At 34.2% G+C, this 26435-nt stretch overlaps 1 protein-coding gene across 1 annotated transcript in view; it reads left to right on the forward strand.

Annotated features, from left to right (window-relative positions):
* Positions 1-26435, forward strand: part of LOC149482521 (protein O-mannosyl-transferase TMTC1-like) — a 136001-nt gene that overhangs the window by 53994 nt on the left and 55572 nt on the right. Inside the window, exon 2 of the mRNA XM_089704326.1 lies at positions 2808-3148. Coding sequence (XP_089560452.1) covers positions 2817-3148 — 332 coding nt within the window. The 5' untranslated portion in view covers positions 2808-2816. The remainder of the gene's footprint in view (positions 1-2807; positions 3149-26435) is intronic.

The following is a 26435-nucleotide window of genomic DNA, read 5'->3' on the forward strand; positions in this document are numbered from 1 at the left end:
CGGCTGAATATTTGAGGATTAGCACGCTTTCTTACGTTATGACGTTTGCTATTGTTCGTTGATTTGATTTCGAAGTAGGTTATACAATAATACATTATGCGTGTCTTGATTTCAATGGTGTATAAGAATATAGATGACTCATTTATTAAGGCTGTACATAATAATACGTTTCTGTACTCAGATAGAGTTAGTAAGTTTGCAGACGGGAAAGTACTCTAGCACCATAAATTGAAATACTGTTTAAGATAATGATGTGAAGTTCTGTAAGCATATTTTTATGACTTTTTTATAGCCAAGCCACAAGTTATTTCTATTATGTTCAGTATTGGTTCTTAATATTTAAAATTGAGTATATTCTTCGAACTTGAGTTGAGCACGCGTCAAGGAGAAATAGGTTACGCTCGTCCTAGGTTATCTAACTTCACAGAAGATCACGTTCATAGAAGCATCAAATAATTTACTTTGTAAAGGCTCTGTGAACAATATTGTGAAGAATATATTTCAAAGGATTTTAGCATAAGTAATAATTATTATCTTTAAACTTTTAAAACTTTCTAGTTTTCTTTCGTGCGTGCTTAAAATATCTAAAGTTAAAAGTAATACAATAATATTACTTTTACAATATTGCTGAAAACAGACAAATATCGTATGTCCCATGTATTTTTATTGTTGAAGAATTGAAAAATGCAATTTATAAATTATTGAAAACAAAATTAAGACTCCAAAATATTTTATTACTGGCTGTGCTCCGCGGTTTTACCCGCATTGCTCCGCTCTTGTTAGTCGTAGCGTAATGTTATATAGCCTTTAGTCTTCCTCCATAAATGGGCTATCTAAAACAGAAATAATTTTTCAAATCGGACCAGTAGTTCCTGAGATTAGCGCGTTCAAACAAACAAACTCTTCTGCATTATAATATCAGTTTAGATAAGAAACCTTTAACTTACCTTTCAATAATATCCAATTGTTTCTACAAGCTTCAAATTCAATGCATTTGTTTGACATACCATTACACATGTCCCAAACATATCTGAGACGGGTATCACGAGGTCTAAGCACAAAGCCCTAATGCAAATAGCCTCGTCATTCGTTTAAGAGAATTTATTCATGAAATTGTATTGCAATGCATGATCCGTTTTTTTCTAGTGAATAAATTGAAGACAGACAGGTGGATAGTGAATTGTGGGATAGGTATTTAAATAATAATGTTTTTGATAAATATTTGGCAAATTAGAAATGTGTTAAGTTAATGCAGAATCATTTGTTGTGTTAGTGTATTCCTATTTCTGAAAAAAATATGATGTTATGTTTTTAGTGACCGGGTGTTCAAATATGATGAATGTATAAATATACTTAGTTTATTGGCTACACAGAAGTTTTTTTAGTTACGGACAAAATAACTACTAATTGTTAACCAAAATTTGGATAGTATGTGTTAAGTGTCCAAAAATGTTTATTTGTATGTACTTAGTTGTTTTGTTTAGTTTGTTTTCCAAATTAATTGTTGGATATTTTGAACTTTATAAACGGATTTTAAAGTCTCTACATACCGCGCTACATTTAACAAAAAATCATATTTCCCAATACCTAAAACAGAAACGTAATTAGCAACAGCAACTGATTTCTAAACTAAACCTGGATATGAATGCAATATTGATTGAGATTCCAAATATGTCGTGTAACGTGTTGCAGCACGTGGTATATTCGAGATTATCGACCAATTCGCATGATACTTGAGGCTTGACCAATTTGCATGTGCATAGATTTACATGACATGAGATGATCACATGTGTTTTATACACGGGTTAGTAGATTGCATATTATATAAGGCATGCAAGTTATTGTTGAAGAATTGTTTCCAAAGTATCTTCATTCTTTACGAAATTGTTTTAATAGTATTTTTAATATAGACATTGCGGTTTGTGTCTCATATAAATTATATCTTATAACGTTTGATGCAGATTTATATTATTATAAACATGTACTAGTGATGAAAACTGAAGAAAAATTTATGTGAAATTTCTTATGTTTGTTATAAAATCATGCCATAATATCTAAATAGGTCATAAATAATGAAACACATGACAGCTACATGGAATTTGGTAAAGTTATATATTTTTCTCGATTAAACTCAGACAAAGCCGGGGCGAGCGGTTGTCTATAGTTTTTCCGCACTGTTTCAAGCACTAGGCTTGAAACAGACGTGCCAATTGGAATGAACACGAATGTAGGTAAAAGGTACAGTGCAAAAAAGATTTATATAAGAGTCGTAGAGATTTTAAACAACATGATTTTATAGAATTTTTATAGACTTACCAAACACCAAAGTATTAAAAAAGTTTTAAATATACGTCGAAATCATTCAATTCGAAACAAATTAAAAGCAATTATAACATGCGTTACATTTATAACCTCATATTTTACATAAAATTATATAAACAATTTTAACCAGGCGTGCATTACAATTTACATTCGAATATAAAAAGAGGTAGAAGACATTGAGATAATATTAAATATTATCTCAATGGTAGAAGATAATATATTTTAGTCAACGACCAGTTTATCATTATTATATCATACAATGGAATGTAGAGTGAAGGAAACAAGCTTATTTTTATTATTTTTATGATTTACTTTAAGAGACATTCATAATATTACATCCTTAAGGTAAAGAACCGTGCTACCCGCTCAAGAGAAGCACGATCTACCAACTACTTAACTACTAATTACTAACTAAACCACTATAGAAAGAAAGAAAATACATTTATTAGCAACATATAATTAAACCACACGTATTATTGTTCCAGATCCCACCAATGTGCAAATGTAGGCACGTAGCACTGAGGTCAAAGTCCAGTCCCAAAATGAAGCGCCGCCTCCCCACAGTGCGCGAAGAGACCACCAAACGAAACATTTGCCATAGTGATTGGGCCATCTACACCATGGTGACGGCCACTGCTGTGATCAGTTACTGCAACAGTTTAAACGGAGATTTCGTTCATGATGATATACCAGCGATTGTGACGAATGGTGACGTCACAGGGGGGAATAGTTTGAAGCAGCTGTTCTTGGATGATTTTTGGGGCACGCCGATGGTGGACCCGAATAGCCATAAGTCGTATCGGCCGCTGACGACGCTGTCTTTTAGGTAAGTGATACATTATATCATGTGCGAATTGTTTATTAACTTGTCCGCATTTGGCCTTGTTGACCTGGGATTTATGGTTAGGGAGCCAGGTGCAAATTTGGTTAACTATTTCCTCTCAAGAGATAATTCGTCAGACGCATGAGAGTATAGTATTATAAAGCCTCGTGAACGTCAGCTGGCGCTCGGTTGGGGGGGTGAGCGGTTGTAGCCTCCCACGCACATAGGAAAAAAAATACATTCATTCATTCATTTCCTCTCAGCTAAAAATTTGTCAAATTGTAGCTAACCCAATATCTCAACGAAAAAAAATAGTCAGCTGGTTACAACATGGTGTATTATACGTCAGCTGGTGTCTCCCCCAACCGAGCTCCAGCTGACGTTCACGAGGTTTCATAATACTATACTTTGATGCATTTTACTAATTACCGCTTGAGAGGAACTTGGTCATAAAATCTGCTGCTGGCTCCCGGACCATTATCGAGTAAAACATAGTTTGTGCTTGGAAATAATGAAATAATGTTTTTGAGTTAAATAGTAACAAACAAACAATGAAATGTTTCCTCTCTATAATGATAATGCACCCTATGTGTGATTCCAAAATACATGAAAATGTTTTTTACTCTTCCGTTAAACAAAAGTAAAACATTTATGTTCTAATATGAAATAGGTCTTCTTTATCTGGGCTAAACAAATGTATTACGCTTATATTTATTTTACCAGCCCTAAAGAATGGCCCTAGAACGTATAAATTATTTACGGGTAGTTTCACAACGACACTTACGAATAGTTGAAGCTAGACTTGTGATACATTATTTATAATTTATAAATCATGTCTTATTTTTTATAATCTTTACATTATTCTATTTCCTTTGTATAGAATGCCACGTAGTTTTTCATATAGCGAGAACAACTAGAGTCAACTTAGCGTTGCGTGCAGAAAATCCGCCATTTGCCGTATCAAAATAAAGAGACAGCTTCAAAACGACGCCATTTACAATCAGAACAATTTTCATATGCACTTCCTTATTCAACAAGAGGGAACGGGACGGCAATACGTTTGTAACTAAAGCAAGAAAAAGACGAATACTCATAATGTCGTGTACCATTCATTCTTAGAGTCTAGAAGTCGGCAATAAATTTACCTGAGAATCCCCTATTTATCATGAGGCGTGTGGACTGAGAAGTTAATATATCAACACGTATATTATTCAACTATGTTTCGTATACGCAGCTTTTTGCTAATGAATATAACCTTTTTTGGGAATAGTATTTTTAGGTACTATCTAACATTTGAAAGAAGTGATATATTTTGAAACGCAAGGGTTGTAAATTGTAATGGGTGTATTACGTGGTATTACCCTTGCTTCAACCATAAAAAGGACTATTATCTCGCACGCTTTGACATACTAAATCCTTATAAGATTATACTTGATAGTGTAATAGATTAGATAATTTAAATGGAACCAGTAACAACATCTAAATTGACAATGATCTGTACTTTTGGATTGCTTCAATAATATAACATTCCTTTACAAACTTATTTGAAATACATTTATAGATCCTTATCAAAATTATAGTCAAAGCATACAAAATATATTTTCATTTGCAAACCGTTGACACAGTCAAAGAGTCCACATCCGTAATACATAATCCTATATGATATCCGATAAACGCGCTTGCAATTAACGTAAGCAAATGTTCCCAAACTGCAGTATTAATCAGTATTAGTTCCGGGAAGTTTCATGTTAACACAAATATGGAACTCAAGATCCTACTGGTAATAAACTTCTGCATTAGTTGCACGTAGGGCATGCAGAACCGGATCCGGTTCCAAGTTTCTGAAACCCGGTTCCAAATCGAGCTCAGAACCGGGTAGAACCGGGTTACCCGGTTCTTTTATAATACTTCGGAAAAAATACGAAATTAAACAAAAGTAACTGTAAAAGTACCTGATAGGCCTTTTATTTTACGCGGCTTGTGTCTTATTTTATTAAATTAATAAAGAAACAAAATTTCAATACTTTTCTTTTATTTATCAGTCTAGAGGTACCTTGGCCCTAGTCAAACGTCAGTATCGCCAAGGAATAGAAATTGCTAACGCTAATTATTGACATAAGCTCATGATATTTTGGTAATGGTTCGGTCACACTACCAACGACGATGACGACCACGACCAAAATTCAAATCTTGCCAAAATTTATTCAAAATAAAATATTAAAATCTCCCGTCATTACGGTACTCGGAAAAAAATTAATTCGAGGTCAATTAATAAAAAAATAGTTTTTTTTGCGATTTTCGCCGAGACGGTAAGTTTATCATACAATCACCTGGAACCAAAATTGTACATCATAAAATTATCTATAAAAAAGGTTAAATGGCTTTTTTCCTAGGAGCTACCGTTTCTACGAAAAACCTATTTTTTATCCATTGATCTCGAAAAAATTTTTTTAATTGTGTTTTGCACAATTTATTTAATTTCGACTGGATGAAAATTTTGTTCGTGGTCGTCGTCGTCGTTGGTAGTGTGACCGAATCCTTAGGCAAAACATCATACGCTTATGTCAATTTGTATCGATAGCGTATTCTATTCCTTAGCGTTTTATATATAAAAATGAATCGCAAAATGTGTTGGTAAGCGCATAACTCGAGAACGGCTGAGCCGATTTCGATAATTCTTTTTTTATTATATTCTTTGAAGTACGAGGATGGTTCTTATGTAGAGAAAACGTAAATATGTACCACGGGCGAAGCCGGGGCGGACCGCTAGTATCACATAAAAACATGACAAGTACCCAGCTGTAGGTTTTGAGTCCCATGCGAATGTCGAAATTTGCGAAAATTTTCAGCATTTACGGCTGTATCTTTTGATGCGTTGGCTTGTGAAGTTGTGAGTTCGACTTTTTCACATAAAAGGGACCGGAGACTTGAGTATTCGATATAAATTTCAGCTTGATACCAAAAACAAAAACATGACTGGATCATTATATGAATCAGTAAAATTAACAGCTTTTCAAATTCACGAGAAATCTAATAAAAATATTTCTGTAGCCTAATTTTTGTCATTTTCGAAGCTTAATTTTTTTTGGTAATACAACCGTAGGAAACTTATAGCATCCAACCAATCGGAGCCACGCTTGAGGCGTGGTACGAAAATTCGCGATGCACGTGTCTGACGTTGCCAGATACAATAAATTTGTTAAAATAATGCAGCAAAATATAAATAATACTTTATATTTTAATATTTTGGTCGGAACCGGGAGAACCGGGTTTCATACTATTCAGACCCGGTTCTCAAGATCATCAAAAAACCCGGGTTTACCCGGGTTTTTCAGAACCGGGTAAACCCGGGTGCATGCCCTAGTTGCACGAATTTGATCTGAATCATATTTGTTTTTCGGTGGTTTTGATTGTTGGACTGCAGTGTCCAAATTATGTAAAGCTAGTACTCTACATAGATCTCCATTGCCTCTTTTTAGATTTTTAAATGTTTAATAATAGTAAAGGCTTGTCCTTTGTTTTATATATATTGGAATTTTTTCAATACCAAAATGCATCGTGGTTGAACAGTCACGATACGAATTTGCTATGTAGTTTTTCTATAATGTCACAAGGCCTCGTGAGCGTTTAGAGCCATAACATGAATTTTGCGATGAGGATTCTTACCATGAACATGACGCGTTGTGAGCAAATTTTTCGCTCAAAAGCTTTTGAACGTAACCTGTATGTATGTATATCATTACTACTTAATATAGGTAGATCAAACTCGCTTTCTGTATGCTTAAATCTTTTAAAATACGCAACGGATTTTGAGGCGGTTTTGTTTAATAGATAGAGTGATTCAAGAGGAAGATTTTAGTATAAATTATTAGTTTTTAGACAACGCGGGCGAAGTCGCATGCGGACAGCTAGTCAGATAAAATATACATAATATACTGTTGTAGATATTGTACCAACTCTTATTGTACTGGAATTATCAACGTTCATTGTTCGTTACACGATCACACTACAGATGGCAATGCATTATTTGGATTTAAACTATGAATAGGAAGGATTATGAGAGCGAGTATACGCGTCCATATTGTATTCAAAAATATAGTATAGTATTCTTGAAATATTTAATGTTTATGTCTTATTATATATTTAAAGTAAAACCTTGACATTTTCTAGTTGATTTCTAATAGAGATGCAACAATAAATTACAGATGTATTAGAAAAATGTGTACTTTAAAAGAGTACTTTTACGTTTTGTATAAAATTTCGTTTAGTTCCTTATTATACAAGAACATCAAAAGTACCTATGCAAGAACCTTAAAGCTTTAGTTTCACCCACATATAAAATCAAATTTTAATACTTTCAGATTCCATATTAAACTTAAAATTAAAATATCTATATCCCACGTGAACTGCCGCTCAGTGGTGGCTATAAATAATGATAACTCGACAAGCGAGCACAAAGAGTCGCTTATCTGTGAATTTGCGCAAATGTGTATTTATGCTGTTTTAGTTTATTTCAAACCTCTATTTTATGTTTGTTTGTGTGACGCTTTTGGGCGGTTGCTTTTAGAGTAATCTATACATATAATAAAATCGTAGGAAAGTCAAAACTGTACATTGAATATTTTTTTAAAAGAATACATAATCCATGATCTATAATCGATATAGAAGCCAAAAATATAGTTTTTAGAATTTTTGTCTGTTTGTCTGTTTGTCTGTTTGTCTGTTTGTCTGTATGTTTGACCGAGCTAATCTCGAAAAGTACTGCATAGATTTACTTCAAATTTTGCATGAATATTCCTAAGAGGTCGGGTGAGGATAGTTTAAACATATTATCATGATATCACCTTCGGGGGAGGAGCTGTGAGCCTTTATTTTTCTTACATATTCCGTGTACTACGACAGCGTACAATCTAAAGACTCATGTTTAAATGTTGGTTTCGAGTAAGCCATGCTATTATCTAGCTTTACAAAATAAAAACTATGTCATTTACGTAATTTGGGCAGAGAAACAGTTAAATGAATCTTAGCAGTATAAAGACAAATTTGAAACAGCGCCATCTATGAAGTGTTAGAAAATCAAACACACGTTAACTATTGGAAATTAATAATCAAATGACGCATATATAAATGTTGTTTGACAATATCTAGATTGACACTATTAATTATGCCATTTAAGTAACTTGGGAAGAGAAACATAGTATGTAAGTTGTATAATGTTAATTTTGTAACAGCGCCATCTATGAGATTTCGTAAAAATCAAATCAATTTAGATGTTAACACTACTGAATACACAGTTGGAAATTAATAATTTAAATATAATTATGTTATTTATTTAACTCTTTAGCCCATATCTTCCCTTCCCTATAAGGTATATTTCGTGTAAATAATAAATATACTACATTTTTTTAAAGTGAGGGTAGATGTTTATTATTTTAAGTAAAACTAGACACCATTATCTACAGTTAATCTAATATTGATTGCGTTCATTAGTTACAATTTTAAAAATCTTCGTATTTTATAAATTTACTAGCTTACCGCCCGCGGGTTCGTCCGCTTTGTCTAAAACCTAATAAATTATATACTAAAACCTTCCTCTTGAATCAGTCTATCTATTAAAAAAAACCGCATCAAAATCCGTTGCGAAGTTTTAAAGATTTAAGCATACAAAGGGACATAGGGACAGAGAAAGCGACTTTTTTATACTATGTAGTGATATTTATAAAGCAATTGAATGCCATAAAACCAAAAATATCAAATGCAATCTTCGTGTTTTGTGAATTTTCACCATCATGCGTTCCCACAAAAAGTAAGTTGTTACTTATAGGTATTTATTTTTTATAATGATAGCAATTCATGTTTTTTGTTGGTAGGTATTATATTACACTTTTAGAATGAAATAATAAAATGATGAATTCTTTTATTATTTTGAGGTGCATTGGGAACAGTAGTTTTTGATAAAATTTTATTTGTAAGTAGCTTTTTTTATAGATTTACAGTTAACTTTTGATTTTGGTATTTACTGATTCAATGCTCATAAAATTATATCGCCTTTGGAAGACGATTTCTGCTGATATTTTTACAACACCACTTGAAAATTGATGATTTGATGGTAAAGATAGTAGCAGCGAGGATTAAGTGGAAATTAGTAATCATCCGCTTCGTCATTTTTTGACTGAAGTTAATGTCCAACGTCCAATGGTTCAATCATTGGATGTATCTCGGGAAATTTTGGAGGATATTTTTCAGGAAGGAGAGGAGGGGCAGCCTACCACATATCAAACGACTACGTTTTAGTACCGAAAAAAATGTTAATCCAAATGAAACGTAAATTTTGCACTCACAACTATACAAGTAATGTTTTTATATTTTTGACTTTGCGGTTATCTGATTAAAATATTTATCGTTATGGCTATCGAGGTACCGACCGTACTGGGATCAGAGTACATGATACAGTTCATCATCCAGGATTGCTAAGAGCATTTTAACACTGAAAAAGATGTTTTCTTTGAATCGTAGTTGCTTCATTTATTTATTTTTAATCATTTTACATAATATGTTTCTTATTTTATAAATATAATATCATTTTCATAATTTAAGTAGATAAAATAAATTATGTAACGGTTTTATAAGAAAACACAGTATATTTATTAGGCGACGGTGATTTCTTCCAGGCAAAAGATATTCATCAGCTCAATAAAATTGAATAGTATGTTGTTAGTTATTCTTTAGATTCACAATTGTAATGAGCATTTCCGCAAGCAAGTTGTATCGTAGTTTAGATATATCATAGTTTTGACATATTAAAGTTCCAACAAAACCCTCAAATTTTTGAGCAGGGTTGAGCAAGATAATTTGAAAAATGTGCCGTGTTAAGTATTATAGAAAAGGTTAGTTCAAAGTATATTTTAACTAATACTACTTAATATCTATTATACCTACTTATGTTCAGTATTTATCTGTATTATTCATCATCATCAGCCCATATACGTTCCCACTGCTGGGACACGGGCCTCCTATGAGGGTACAGGCCATAATCCACCACGCTGGCCAAGTGCGTGTTGGCGGATGACACATGTCATCGAACTTTTTAATTCTTCGACATGTCGGTTTCCTCACGATGTTTTCCTTCACCGTTCGAGCAGTGGGGATGTTACAACATGCGCAGATAAATTGAAAAATCAATTTATTTCCTGCGCGCTCGCCTGGTCTCGAACCCCGGACTTATCGATTCGAAGTCCGAGGTCTCACCACTGAGCCACCACTGCTTATCTGTATTATTATTGCTTGGTAATTAATATATTTTCATGTCGTATACCTAAATATAAACATAAGTTTGATGTGTAATTAGCTGGATTTATTTTTACACACTCACAGACTTATATTTTATGTTAAAAGAGTGTTAATAGTGTAAATCATGATATTTTTTCACAATTAATAATAATCCTTTTTTCTAATGGTGTTGGCATTAAATTAAACCGCGCTGTCATTTCGTTCACAAAAAGTGATGTTATGAGGAGCATATTCGGTCCTCATATCATAAAAAATCTGTGCGAAAACAATAAACACGTGTGAGGCCCTCACGGCAGATCGGGGCGGTCTGACGCGAAGTGGGGAAAGCGTTGTCACTGTATCGCTCTTGCCACGCTGTTCAACAGACTTATTCGATAGTTCAGTTTTGTGTTAAGACCGCTGTGACGACCAACCCGTGAGACAACCAAACCCGGTCTCCCCTACTATCCCGTGAGACCGAAACCTTCACTGAGAGGGTATGACGTCTCACAGCTGATCGCAAACGGCATATTGTACTATCCCGTGAGACCGAAACCCTCACTGAGAGGGAATTACGTCTCACTACTGATCACGACAGTCATATTTTATCTCGAGAATCTGAAACTTTACTCAATATGAAGACCGTTTGACAAATGATAGGGTGCATCATAATATTATTCGATCTCTTGAAGATGAACATGAGTATAAGCAATGACTAGAGTAGGGACGCGAATATTACAATAATTATATGAGACAAGAACGATTAATAAGTTTGTTTAATGAAAGATTAAGAATTGAAACTATTCGGTCTCTGGAAACGGACGAATAGCGAGAGGCCCGTCTTACTGCAGACAGATTTCGTCATAGTCTTAATGACTTGAGGTAAACAATCTACGAATTCGGTGGTGTGGTCTGACAAATATAGGTTTGCTTATAACCTCACAATTGATTACAGATCATCTTCTGTAAAGGCGTAGTATTTTCTTTTTGTAATGCTTTAAAGTGTAGTAAGGAGCCGGCTTTCATTTGAAGATACACCGGAACCTTTGAAATCACTACTTTTAGAGGAACATACTGTGCAATGTAAACTGTTATTAGACAATATTCGCTCTTATAGTAGCGCGTTTCAAATGATCCTTTGGTGCTCAATAATTATCAGAAGGTCCGTTCATGCTTTTTTTTAAGATACAAGGTCAAGTTTACCATTTGATAGGATCCCTTTTGCCTGTAGGCCAACCTAAGTTTGTTTAAATAGGGTAAAAGTGGGATAGATGCCCCAATTTTTGAAATAGCCTCATAATTTTAAAAACATGAATCTTATACGAACACTTTGTATGAATATAGCTAGGTTAATTATCTGTTTTGAATTACTATATATATTTTTTATCCTATCATTTATAGATAATGTGTAATAAACATTTTTGTAGAACACCTTTTTTGAGGATAGATGCCTGCAGAGTGGGATAGATGCCTTACATACTCTATAAACGCGAAATCTAATAAAATTTATATGATAAACCAGCAAATGTCATGTTAACATAGTTTTTCTGTTGTCCAAGAATATACTTGCGCTCGCACTCCTTCTTTTCTTTTGTATTTTCGTGGCGTGGTTCTCCTACAATCAGTATAAGGGCAGATCATTAATAAGTAAGTATACATAACAAAAAAAAGCAAATTAAACGAGTAAAATCGGTTAACATAGAGAAAACCTCTGGCGCAATCAGGTAAAAATATAAACGGTACCTGTGATTATCGATAATAACATATACATAATATGTATTGAGGGATAGCCCTTAGAGGCCCCTAAGGGCATCTATCCCTCGAAAAAAAAGGGGCAACTATACTTTTTGATAAGGATAGCTGCCCCAGTATTTTTTTTATTAAATAAAAACAAAAGAGCCACTATTTTCACTTAGATTTGTAATTAATGAACCAGTGTATAGACATAATAAGAAATATAGTGAAATTTATTAATGCTTATAAAGTTATGCAAAGGCAAATATCAACCTTTTTAAATTTTAACGTGTTCGTGAAGTTCGCCGCGGATATTACAACACGCACTAGCGAAACACGTCTTCACCAAACAACAGCTCATGCGTACCCGAGGTGCGGGGTGATAGGAGCTCCTATTTAAATCATTAATTCGTAGTCACGACTCTGGGAAGTGAGGTTTTTTGAAAATGAGGCATCTATCCCGGTGCGGCGTCTATCCCACTTTTACCCTATATTTTGTATTCGACTACAACGAATAGTGGAAAACAAGAAATCAATATTTCTCAAATTTAAAACTGAACTCATTTCACAATTTTAGAACAGGTTAATTCGTATGTATGCAGTTTTAAATCGACATTAGAAGCTTTTCCTCAAGATGGTGATATCGGCACTCAGGAACTCCCTGGACGTGTTATAACGCCCAGGCCACAGTATTACAAATTTTTCTTAAAATAGAGCAACGAATGTATTTTCGCATAGCAACGGAGGGGAACTCGCGGGGGGTCAAGTGACGCGTCACGCGGGCCACTTACCACAAACATGCTTAGTTTGTGGTACCGAGCGCGAAAAAGTCATCGTGTTTTTAGTAAAGTTACTATGTTAACTAACGTAATTTAATACTTAAGTACATATTCTATAATGGTGTGCTCAAACTGTTAATCTACATTTAATTTAGATTATTATATTTTGATACTAAGTAATTTATTTATTTATTTATTTATTCTTCACTGTATAGGAAATACAAGATTAAGACGACACAAAATAAAAGATACAATCGGCATACAGTGGGCGGCCTTATGGCTATAAGCCATTTCTTCCAGGCAACGATCAGTAATGTAGAATTTAAATCACATTCATTCATGTTTTCTTCAGATTTTAAGATTTTCTTATCAGAGTGTTCAATTTTAATGCAAGTAGTTAAATTTTATAAGAGACAATAATTAAGAACATTCAAAAATAAAGTGTCACGTATTTTTTTTAAACGACGAATGACGAAAAACGACCTAATCGCGGACGAAGTCGCGGGCAACAGCTAGTGAAGATAATATAAGGAAGAATGGTGTGAATTGTATATGGTCGAATTAATGGTAGGAATGAAAATATTAAGTTTTAACTAGATTTTTTTCTACAAGAAAAAGAAGAGAATACAGAAGATTCATCTGAAAATTTATACTGATCATAAAATTATTTTTTCGGTTATTTTTATTATCTGATTAAGTGCTTATCCAAAGTTATGATTAAGTGTACATCTTTCAAAGTATATTAATTAAAAAAAAATGTATACTATACAACAATGATACACGCATAAAAATACTGATGGAATCAAAACGCAAAGACACATTTTTGCATAATTCAACACAAAGCTTTCGCATTTCGCGTACGCTATCAGTTATTATTCAGATATTATCTACATTCGCACAATATTATGGGTTAAGTCCCATCAATTGTAGCATGTAATTACACAGGCCTTTGTTTGTGGGACAAAGGCACAAATCGGATTTGAAATAACGCCTCTGCTAATATCTGATGGAACAATGTTACATTCGATTCGGACAGTATGGTATTTTGGAAAGTTATGTGTGTGTGTTTTTAATTCAAACTCAAACGCAAACGCAAACATTTATTTATTCAATGAGACTTCTTCTAGAAGCACTTTTGAATCGTCATATTTTTAACATTTAACACCGATTGATAATTCAGTGTGAATTCTTCTGGGATATGGAGGATGTAATCTACATCTTTTTCACCGGTAATCGAACCAAGGATCGCTTGATTTAATGCTCGCACTCTTACCTCTGTACCAAGGAAAAGAAACTGTACAAGTAAAAATATTTTAAATTAAGATATTTAATTGGAAGATAGGGTAGAATAGGTAATAGGATAACACAGTCATTTAAACTTTTTTTTTATGTTACATAATATGAATGTTTTTGCTATCATAGCAAGTTTTGAACGTCAAGATGATTGAGAGCTATATTTCGGGTAAATTGAAGCAGTTGTCTTGGATTTATTCGGCTCTTATTGGAAAAATGACAAACTCCGCCAATGTTCTATCTGAGCGTTTCAAATGTTGGTAATATTTCAAGTTCTTTACAGGATTTCTTCACAATATTCTTTTTTTTTTAAATTCATACTTCATTTTGTAGGCCTATACATTTCCCTAGAATTGCTGGCTCTTCAAATTTATATCGGATTGTGGCGTAGAAAAAGCTTTTGTGTGTTACTTCAGTTACGGTTAAAAAGATCAGCTTCCCAATTTGCCGTAGGCCTAAATGTATTCAATCTATTGGTAAATCCACTTTCTTTTCACATACACTATGTATTCATATATTATCTTACTAGGAAAACCGCTCAGCCTTATGTAGACAACCTTTTACTAACTATAGAGTACGAACAAGAAGCTACTTTTCATTCACTTCTATTTCTTTCATCATCATGAAATTAAGCTTACGTTTATTTATTTATTTACTCTTTATTGTACAGCAGTTGTAAGCGATTGTATCACGGGGAGTGTTCTGAAGAGCTGTTTGAGCTTATTCCAGCCGCTCAATTCCATCATCGCACAGCCCGCCACAAAAGCCTATACCATCCTCACCACCTGGATGGTTGGCGCAGCACAACGGTGCGTTTCAACCGTAGCTTTCTTCCACGGACATGTAAGTTCTGGAATAATCTGCCATCGACTATCTTTCCGAGGAACTACGACTTGAGTTATTTCAAGAAAAAAGCATATGTGTTTCTTAAAGGCCAAAAGCACACCGCTACCTAATTCACGGTTAGCTCCACCTTTCTCCTTAAGACCGTTTTTATCCCATCCCATTCCCCTCTATGGCGCGGGTCAAACACAAGCGGTGCGGGCGCGGGCGTGCCATAAGCGCGCCTCTTCAATCTGTTTTGCACCACATCCTTCTTATACATTTTGTATGAAAGAATTTTGGACAGGCGTCGAGGCGGCACGCCACCGTTGCGCCGCGGGCGTACCGCAGGCGTACCGCAGGCGCGCTTCCCCCATCGCATCCAAATAGAGGTCAATTCACGGTCATACACAATCAAAAACAAATCGGGTGGTAGTAGACCGGGAGATACTGACACAAAATTTCGAGTTACAATTACAATTTTTACAAAAAAAAAATTTGCAGATTTTCGGCGGTATGGCGACCATTTGGAATCGTCCGAAAAGTATGGCATGGCGATTTTCGTAAATGGCTGCACGACGATGGTTACCTGTGCAAAAGTTAGCCTGGTACAAATGGTTGAATTGTTTTTTTTAAATCAACACATTCGCGTCGGTATGGCGGGCTGTAAGTCACACCGGAAAAGTATGGCATGACACTACCGCCTACTTCTTTTTTATGGGCTATCGGTAAATTCTAAAATTTTTGTGTTACAAATCGTTTGACTTCGCTATTTTTCCGACGAGTTCGACTAACGCCCACGCGACTAAGCCGCCGGTACCAGCGTTCACACCATCGTTTTTCTTTTTGTCATTGCGTACTAAGACCCCTGTAGAACCGCCATCCTGTTACAAATGACTCGAAATTTTGTGTCAGTATCTCCCGGTCTATAGGAGACGGTAGCCTGTCAGTCAAAAATGTGTTCTCTCTGTGTGGAATTATATAGAGCTGCTATTACATACCCTTCTTCGTTTTGTTTTTAAAGGTGAATTGAATTAATCGATGAAATGATTTACACAGGTGATGGCAGTAGGGAAAGTGAAAATGAAGAAGAGCATAATGAAAGTTCCCATGTATTTACAATGTCAGAAATAAAGATAATCCTGATTTTGATTGTGTTTTTTATTTATTTGTAATTGTAAGAATATTGTGGAATGATCAGTACTGTAAATACTTTTGAACTGAGATTTTAATGATAAGATTTATATGGTTTAAATGTAAACCTGTGTTTGAAAACCATATTTTATCTATACTAATATTATAAAGAGGAAAGGTTTGTATGTATGTATGTATGGTTTTCACGCATAAACTAGGTACTGGACCGATTTTGATGAAATTTGGCACAGATAATCTTTAGACCCTGAGAAAGAACATAGGCTACCTTTTATTTAGTGTCCGACCGAACTTTCGGTTTCGGTTTCGGTTTCGGCCGAGTTTCGGCCAAAAATCAAGTTTCGGCCGCAGTTTCGGTTTCGGCCAAAATCGGCCGAAACTTTTGCCGAAACCGAAACTTATTTCGCAAGTTCAGTGAACGTAGTTCACACACGTTCACGCTCGCCTAACTTCGTTTTCCTCGGCAACGCTTTGACGGACGCTGTCAAAGCGTTGGTTGACCCACGCTGGTGGAAACAATTTTTGATTATCTATGTTGAGATTGGAACTGGGTGTAATAGCAGGCCTCCGTCACTCGCTCAAGGTCGCGCTATAAGTGCCTACCACACAGTAGGTCGGTACCGACCCAAGCGGCAGTTGGTTGGCACACGCGAGACTGCGCACCCGCGTCACGTTTCCCGCGCTCGCTACCAAGATGCCCGGTTATTGCGATGTGGACGGGTGTCGGAGTTCAAGAGTGAATAACAAGGAATTGAACAAAGAAACTCACAAACCTACCAGGCTACTTTTTATCCAGGAGACACATATAGTGGGTCCAAGCGGGTGAAACCGAAGGAAACAACTACTATCAATAAGATTTCATTTTTTTTATTGTATAATGTAACAAATATAATTAACAATAAAAAATTAAGTGTTTCAGCAACTCTGTGTTTAATTTACGCGCTCGGTTCAACCCTAAAGTTTTCGTTTGATGACGCAATCACGCGGCGTGCGCGGGAAACTCGCTTCTCGGTGCCTGTTCGTAGAGTACATTTCTTACTGCAGCCGAGTTGCGGCGCATTTTGTAGGTAAATATAGCGTAGGTATTTTAGCTTTTGTATGGGAGTGATGTATCTGTTACGAAGTAACTATTCTCTAATCTGTGGTAATAGTAATTAATAATTATTATTTTTATATAAGAGGTACCTAAAAGAGATTATTCTTCTAAGTACAAATACCAATCCAAAGTATTAAAGACTCTATTAATAAAGAAAAAGATCTCAAAATACCAATACTTAGTATTTAAAGTAACAGTTACAATTACTGATTTGATTTAGATGACTGATTTTACTGAGAACTTAATTTGAAAAAATAATAAAAATTATAACGCGTTTCATTAAAGAAACGAATCTTCAATGGCGGCCAAAGCTGACACTGACATAAGGGTATTTTATTAATTATTTCAAATTGTTTATTGACAAACTTTTTTGTTATGGTATTTGTGTATTTATATGAATTATCATATTTACGTATACAGAATGCAACAAAATCCCCATAATACTTGTAATGAGCCCATAAAACTGAGCAACTTTTCCCAAAGAAAATATTTTGTAAAATTCCAAAAAAAACATTATTTTTTTAAGTACTATCGCAAATACATAATTGTCATTGTTAATTTATGATAAAAACTATTATAGGGAAAATCAAATACATTTTAGTGATTTTACTTTTCCCAATTTTTTTTGCATGCCGTACGGCCGTGTGTAAGCAAGAGGGAATGATAAGCGCCGCCATTTAAGATTCGTTTCTTTAATGACATGCGTTATAATTATTATAAAATTGTTATCTACACTAATATTATAAAGAGGAAAACTTTGTTTGTTTGTTTGTTTGATTGTAATGAATAGGCTCATAAACTACTGGACCGATTTTGATTAAATTTGGCACAGATAATCTTTAGACCCTGAGAAAGAACATAGGCTACCTTTTATTGCGAAATATGTACCACGGGCGAAGCCGGGGCGGACCGTTAGTTATTAATATTTTAAAAATATTATTTTTTTATCTTATATTAAATAAATGATTACAACAAATTTAATATACTGTGTTTTCATTTTATGCCCTAATTAAGGCAAAATAATAGGAAAAATCCCCCAAAGTTCAGTATTTTTAGAAATTTCATACTTGACCACGTGAGTTTCGGTTTCGGTTTCGGTTTCGGCCGAAACTGAAGCCACGGCCGAACATTCGGTTTCGGTTTCGGTTTCGGCCTGGAAACCAGTTTCGGTCGGACACTACTTTTATTGCGAAATATGTACCACGGGCGAAGCCGGGGCGGACCGCTAGTACAATATAAATTTTGTGTTATTTTAACCTTCTTTTCTTCCATCATTACACCAGTACTACTTTAAAATTACTTTAAAAGTACTATAAAATTTTCCAAGTAAATTCCAACATTTCCAACAAAGATATATTTGCAATCGTGGGGTTATCCTCGCTATTTACTTACAAGGAATTATCAAAACAAAATCGTTACTTTCAAATTAACGTTACTTTCAAATCTCTTTTAGCACAAAAAACATAATTTTACTAAATTATGCATGAAGAAAATGCATTTAACCACTCTATATAAATATCATTTTCGGACGCCAACAGCGCGCCCGAGGCGCGCCGGCAGCGCGCCCGAGGCGCGCCGGCTGGCGCGCCCGCGGCGCGCCGGCTGGCGCGCCCGCGGTGCGCCCGATGCGCGCCGCGCCGCTTGTATATGTCCCGCGCCTATGGTAGGCAACACCCATAACGTATGTTATGGACGTCTATGGGCGACGCACTTTGCCATCAACATCGGCCATTGCGTCTGCTCGTTTGCCTTCCAATGCTAAAAAAAAGCAGTATAAGCTTACATTGTAAAGATAGTGTTGATTGGGTGATAATTTAATAATATAGTGCAATCGATAAGTCATAATAGGCCAGAAATTACTAAGTATACTAGATGAAACTGCGTTATATTATGTAATAGTTGAACTATCGAGTTTGGGCTCGTTGTATGTGTATTTTGATTTTGAATACAGCGTAGGTACTAGGTAGGTATATAGAAACGTAACAATTGAATGTTTTATTGCAATAAAATATCCAATTCACACACGTATCAGCCACAAATAAATTGTAGGTATTAATGATGAATAATTGTGGGTAATTTCAGCAGTGATTAAAAATTCATTAGCCATTTGATGTATCGGTCATTCATTGTTATTTTATTAGACCGTGTGTTGAATATTGACGTTCCCTGTATACTGATTTCGGTCACGAATTTTATTGGTTTATATGTTTTAATTAATGTCCTAGTGGCTTCAATTTTATTACAGCTGTATGATAGTGGAATAAATTTTGTAGCTTTGTATAAATTTATCGGTTCTTCGTTTATTGGTAAGAGAAATTTCAAATTACAGAGACGACCTAGCGGAAATTAAGAGTCGCGGCTGATCACTATCAGTTATTTGCTTTATAACGACGCAAAAGAGATCAAAGATAAGTGTGAAATTAAGAGTTATATCTTGATATATTTTAAAGTGGCTATACAATCTATTATGTACACAGTGTTCGCTGATATACGATTTAATGTAGTGTAGTTGACTTAAAACTATGAATTTAAAAGTTTCCAAACTTTGACGAAAAAAAATACATATGCAAAAATACTCATAGGTACGTAGGTGCATCAAAAACTTAGTTCTGCAAGTTCAAAGTTCAAAGAAAAAAAGTTGCTGTCACATATTATATACAGGTGACAGAAGAAAGTTCCTATATTAATTGATTAATCCAAAATAAGTGAACTTATTTAATAATACTTAATGTTGAGCTTATTGATCTCATCGCAGTAAACCATGATCCGGGCGAAGCCCTATAAATGCTATTTATATTTATAATTATTCCATAAAAATATCACTGCTTCCTCAGAGAAAATAATATAGTTTCCTTCAAACCCGCCCTGAAAAGGTAATCTTATTGTTTTCATATTTCCAAGAAAACTTTGAGTTTATCAAGTGAACGGCGCTTTGCTATATTGAGTTTCAGCTGTTTGTTGTTATAATTCTTTTAGTTCATTTCTGAGTTTATTAGGTTTCAATTATAAACGTAATATTATGCATAGGTAACCTTTAATGGTTTTATTTATAAACACACACTCAATATGCAAACATGATAACCATATTACATAGGATAGTAGCAGTAGTAGTACATGTATATGTAAGGGAATAAATTATTTTAATATTATTCACAAAACTTTTAATTTCATTATAATGAATCATTTTTCATCACAGTGAATTTGAACAAATAAGTTACTGTAAAATAGTGTTCTAAGTGTTTAAACTAAACATTATTACTCAATAAAGCGATAAATAAAAATAATAAATTCATAATTACAGTGAAAACGAAGTGCAAATAAAAAAAAAACTGTGTTCTTTGTTCGTAATCAAAGGTCAATGACTCAGTAACTTCGATAATCATAACGTATTTTTATAAGCTACATATCATCAATAATTTCGCTGTTCCAACTAGCGCATCGGTGGCTGAGTCGGATAGACTTCGGTCATAAATCATCTGAACCATAGTTCAAACCTCGCATGGCCCTACTTGAAAATATATTTCAGAAATTGTTTATATTTATTTCCTCTTGAAAAGAGTGTATGTATGGTGATCAAAAGGTAGCAAAACAGCAAGGAAAAAAAAAAATTTTTTTTTTTTTTTCTCTTTTTTTTTATTATTATTGATAAAGTTCTTTTAAAAATGCAACGTACTCCACCAATGAGCAAAACCACACCGCATAACTCGGATACCGAGACAGCAAAATTTTATGATCCTACAGACAAAAAGAAGGGTGCAAATCCTAAACGCCAAAAACGTCGCAGGGGATCGCAAGAAGAAGATGTATATAAAACTAGAGAGGATCACCAACAATTTAAGGAAGATATATTTAACAAAATTGACGCTTGGAAAAAAGAACAAGAGCTAGTGCTAAAGAAACTGACTGATGATATTGCTGAAGTCAAGCAACAAAATATCAGCATTCAAAAAACTAACATTGAAATCAGAAACACAAATTCGGAAATAGAAAAATCCTTCCACTTCTTGTCAGAAAAGTATGAAGATCTTAAAAGTGCCGTGACACTGTTGCAGAAAGAGAGAAAAGAAACTTTAACTTATATAAAGTCTCTAGAGGATCAAATTGATATGATGCATAGGTCACAAAAATCCACCATGATTGAAATTCGAAACATCCCCCCCACTCCCGCTGCGACGGCTGACCTCTTATCGGTTGTCAACAAGACATGTGATTCTCTGGATGTGCCAATTCAATTATCTGATATAAAAGATGTTTCCAAAATAATTAATAAGTTCAATCAAAAGAAACCCTCAGCGACTGTTTTGGTGGACTTCACTACCATCTCTATTAAAAATAAAATTCTATCCAAGGTTAAAGAATTTAATAAAACTAATACTCACAATAAGTTTAATTCGCAACACATTGGCATCCCTGGACCCGTTGTTCCCATATACATAACGGAAAGCCTCACTGCCAAAACCAGAAAACTGTTTTACTTAGCTCGACAATTTGCAAACCTCCATGGATATAAGTTCTGTTGGACAACGAATGGCAGAGTGTATATGAGAAAAACGGACGGTGGACAACATATTCATATCAAGGAAGAAAATCAGCTGCGACAACTGAATGAAGCGACAGCATGACTTATATTATCCAAAACCATTCTCATATCCATACATTATGATAGTTATCGAAATAATTTATTGTTAACTCTATTTCTCCCTATATACCCTATTTATGATCTTTTACAAAGAACTGTGAAAATCCAACATACACATTACACACGTTATTATACAAAACACAATATCCATAATAACAAGGAATTTAATCTGTATTTACTTATATTACTTTGCAAATTGGCACGTGCTTATAATTCAGATGATCATTGTATATTTAACCAGTGCATGTCTAATATTCGGGTCCCTAATTTAGCGAAACTTTTAATATGCTTTCAAATTCGATGACGATAATAATATTTATACTGAGTTAGAAATAATTAGTGAAATCGATTGTACATATCTGCCGAGTCCTGCAGACTTTAGTAGCCCAGATAACCACAAATCGCTATTAATACTAACGGTAAATATCCGCAGTGTCCACAAAAATTTCGATCAACTTGCTCTATTTTTGGCATCCTTAAACTCAAATATAGATATTGTCGTTTTAACAGAGTGTTGGATAAACGGGGACAGTATAATACCAGGCTTGAACTCTTATACTGCCATAAAAACAAGTAAAAGTCTCAATCAGAATGATGGCGTTATTGTATATATTAAAAATCACCTCAAATATACTTTTTCGGAACCGGAAATGGAAGGTGGGAATTGTCTTCTTCTAACAATTGGGCGTAATCTTTCTCTTATCTGCTCCTATAGACCACCAAGCCTTCATCCTTCACTGTTTATAAATTCGCTGGACAAATTGTTAAGCACTATCTCAAATAATGAAATCATTCTGACTGGTGACATTAACTTGGATATTCTTCCCAGTAACACTACGGGTTACGCGTGTGACTATCTGAACATGATGTACTTCCATGGACTTAGACAAGGAGTAAATAAACCAACACGGATAAAATCTTGCATAGATCACTTCATGTTAAGAACAAAAAAAAGGTGTAAAACTGTTGTTTTTGATCCCTTGACAGATCATGCACCTATCCTTCTAGAAATCAGCACGTCAAAAGATAAGAACAATAATGAAACGCTGTATAAAACCATCTATGATCATAAGCTTCTCCCTGACTTAATAGACAATACAAATTGGTACGAATTCTATAAGATACAAGACCCAAATGAAGCTGTGACTTTCTTCATCGATAAAATTGAATCTGCATTAAATAATTGCAAAATAGTTAAAAAAGTTCCCAACCGAAAAAGACCCCTGAAACCTTGGATTACTTTCGGGCTTATTAAATGTTTAAGAAAAAGAGATAGATTACATAAAAGAACCAAAAGAAACCCCACAGATCTTGCTTTACTCGATGAATACAAGAAATATAGAAACACATGTAATAACATCATAAAAAATGTGAAAAAGTCATATTATAAAGACAAATTGGACAAAAATTATGGCAATCCAAAGGGCATGTGGAAGATAATAAAGGAGGCATGTAGTCTATCGAACAACAGAGCACCTAGCAATGAACTTTTAAATTTAAAGTATGATACGATTGACGCATTGAATGTAGTCAATAACTACTTTATTTCAATAGGTGGAACACTCGCAAAATCTACCCTTAATTCACTGAAGAAAACGGAGAAGGAATTAACACTAGATTTAAAAAACGATGAGTGTCCTAAAAATTCTCTTCTACTTAGTCCTACTGATCCTCAAGAAATATGTGGGCTCTTATCTAAGCTGAATTCCTGTAGTGCTTCTGGCTATGATAATATACCTACCCGCATATTTAAAGAATTCAGAGACCTCCTGTCACCCCACATATCCTATATATGCAATCTAAGTATTAAAACAGGAGTTTTTCCAAAGCCTCTTAAAAAAGCCATTGTTATCCCTATCCATAAATCAGGCGACAGATCATGCCCCTCTAATTATAGACCTATTTCTCTGCTATGTACTTTAGCTAAGATATTAGAAAAATGTGTAAGCAAGAGACTTACTCGCTTCTTAGAAAAAAATAAGCTCCTACATAGCAACCAATTTGGATTTAGAAGTGGAAGATCTACTGAGGATGCCACACTGCGGCTCACTACACAAGTGTCAACGCATCTGGATGAAGGATATAAGTGTCTAGGAATATTTCTAGACCTTCAAAAAGCCTTCGACACTGTGTCCATCCCAATTATGCTTGCTAAGCTGGAGCATGTGGGCGTAAGGGGCCTTCCCCTTGCCTGGTTTACAGATTACCTGTCTAACAGAACGCAATCTGTGCGTATAGAATCTAAACTGAGTAACGAGGGTGAGGTCTCTTATGGAGTGCCGCAGGGTAGCACTCTCGGTCCTATGCTGTTTCTGATATATGTGAATGAGCTGTGTAAACTAAATGTGGCTGACTGTGAGGTAACTATGTTTGCTGACGACACGGTTATATTATTTAAAGGTAAAACATGGAAAGAGGTATTTAAAAAATCTGAAAAGGGACTTCGAGCTGTGACCGGGTGGTTGGAGACTAATTTGTTAAAATTAAATGTATCTAAAACTAAATACCTATGTTTTTCAAAAACATCTGCAATTAGTCCAGCTGATCACCTGGACCTTACACTACATGTTTTTCCGTGCAACCGTGATTCCAGCAGTACTACAGGCTCATGCATGTGTCCGAAGATACAGAGAGTTCCCCAAATAAAATATCTTGGCATCATAATTGATGATAAGCTTAACTGGATTCCGCAAATTAGAAATGTCTCAACGCGGATCAGAAGATTAATATATGTATTTAAAACACTTAGAAACTTTGCAAGCAATGACTTAATAACTCTAATTTATAAAGCACTTGGGGAATGCCTCATAAGCTACTGTATAACATCGTGGGGAGGAGCAGCAAAAACCTATCTCTTAGAAATTGAAAGGTCTCAGCGTGCGCTTTTAAAAGTAGCTTTCAAGTTACCATTCGACCACCCAACTACCATGTTATACTCTAAAGTGAAGATTTTAAGTGTCCGAAAACTATTTGTGTATCAATGTATACGGCGTTATCATAGATTTAATAACAGCAATGAGTATAACAAAAATAGAAGAGTTGCTGTTCCAGTTCCGTGGACTAAATCCAAATTTGGACACAGGCACTATAAATATATTGCTCCAAAACTGTACAATAAAATGAATAAGTTTTATAATATTACTGCTCTGAACAATTACCAAATTAAGGCTAGAATTTTGAATTGGTTATCTAGACTTGACTACAATGACACAGAAAATCTATTATAAATTCCTTAAATGGATTAATTATTAATACAGGTATCCACAAACACAAAGACACACACACACACACACACACGCACCCACATACACACATACACACACACATGCACGCCTGCACACACGCACACTTACATAATCTTATTCTCCTAATTAATATAGTATTGATAATGGTTTTGGACTTATTGATTTTTTTTTTTTTTTCTTTTTATTAATTTTAATTTTTAAATTATTAATTTCCATTTCTTGATTTTTACATTTTAATATACTTATCATGAATCTTAATTTTACCTTTTAATTGTAATTTTAATTGATTGGAAATTGTAATTTGTAATATTTAGCTATAATAACTTAGGTACTACTAACTTACATTTTATTGTTATGTTGATTGTAACAACTTATAATAATAGTGTTGCATTGTTTCGATTTAATATTGATTTTTTGCTGATTTAATATATGTTGCTCAATTTATTTTATAATTACTAACTTATTTAATTTTAGATGAATTTATTTATGTGATGATATAATTTTCGAAATTTGTTTTGGACGTGCTTTATTTGTAATTAGATACCTAGACACATTTTGTTTTTTGTTTTGCTGTATGTACTTATTTGTTATTGATTTTTTTTTTAATAGTTTTAATTGCATGTAAATTTTTTAATTTATTTTTGATTTTATTTAATTTGTCTCTGATTTTTTTCGTGTCATGTAACTGTAAATGGAAGACACAGGCTCCTGAAAAACAGTTCTTACTATCTTAGGAGCCTGGGTCGCTCTTATTTGTAAAATGTTTTAAGTGGAATAAATGATTTATTTATTTATTTATTTATTATTTAAAATCAACACGCGACGCATCTTTACAAATTTAACAAAACTTTTCTAAAATATCAACTCGTATAACCGAGACAAAATAAGGTAGAAATTCAACAGTTAATATCTATTCATTCCGATCTATTCAGGTACTTGGAACTGCGCAAATATTTAGAATATCATCATAATGTTATAAATTATATACTTAAACAACACGTGGGTATACCACGTGGAGCTCTGCCTTCTAATTCTTGGAAAACGGTTCTAATATTACGTAAAAATCAGACTGAAACATTATTTATCAATTTGCAAATTAACTCAGTATGAACATTGAACATATAAAACACTATCCACATCTTGAATCGTCTTCGCTTGAATAGACTGACTCGACTCGTATCTCATTATAAAATTATTTTAAAATCGATCCAACAGTTTAAATCGTCACGAAGAAACATACCTTCTCTTTATAATGTTAGTA

The sequence above is a fragment of the Colias philodice genome, chromosome 15 (genome assembly GCF_061535455.1).
Source record: "Colias philodice isolate Cphi_HAF_F1 chromosome 15, ilColPhil1 Martin Lab GWU primary, whole genome shotgun sequence".
In the NCBI taxonomy this organism is placed as follows: Eukaryota; Metazoa; Arthropoda; class Insecta; order Lepidoptera; family Pieridae; genus Colias; species Colias philodice.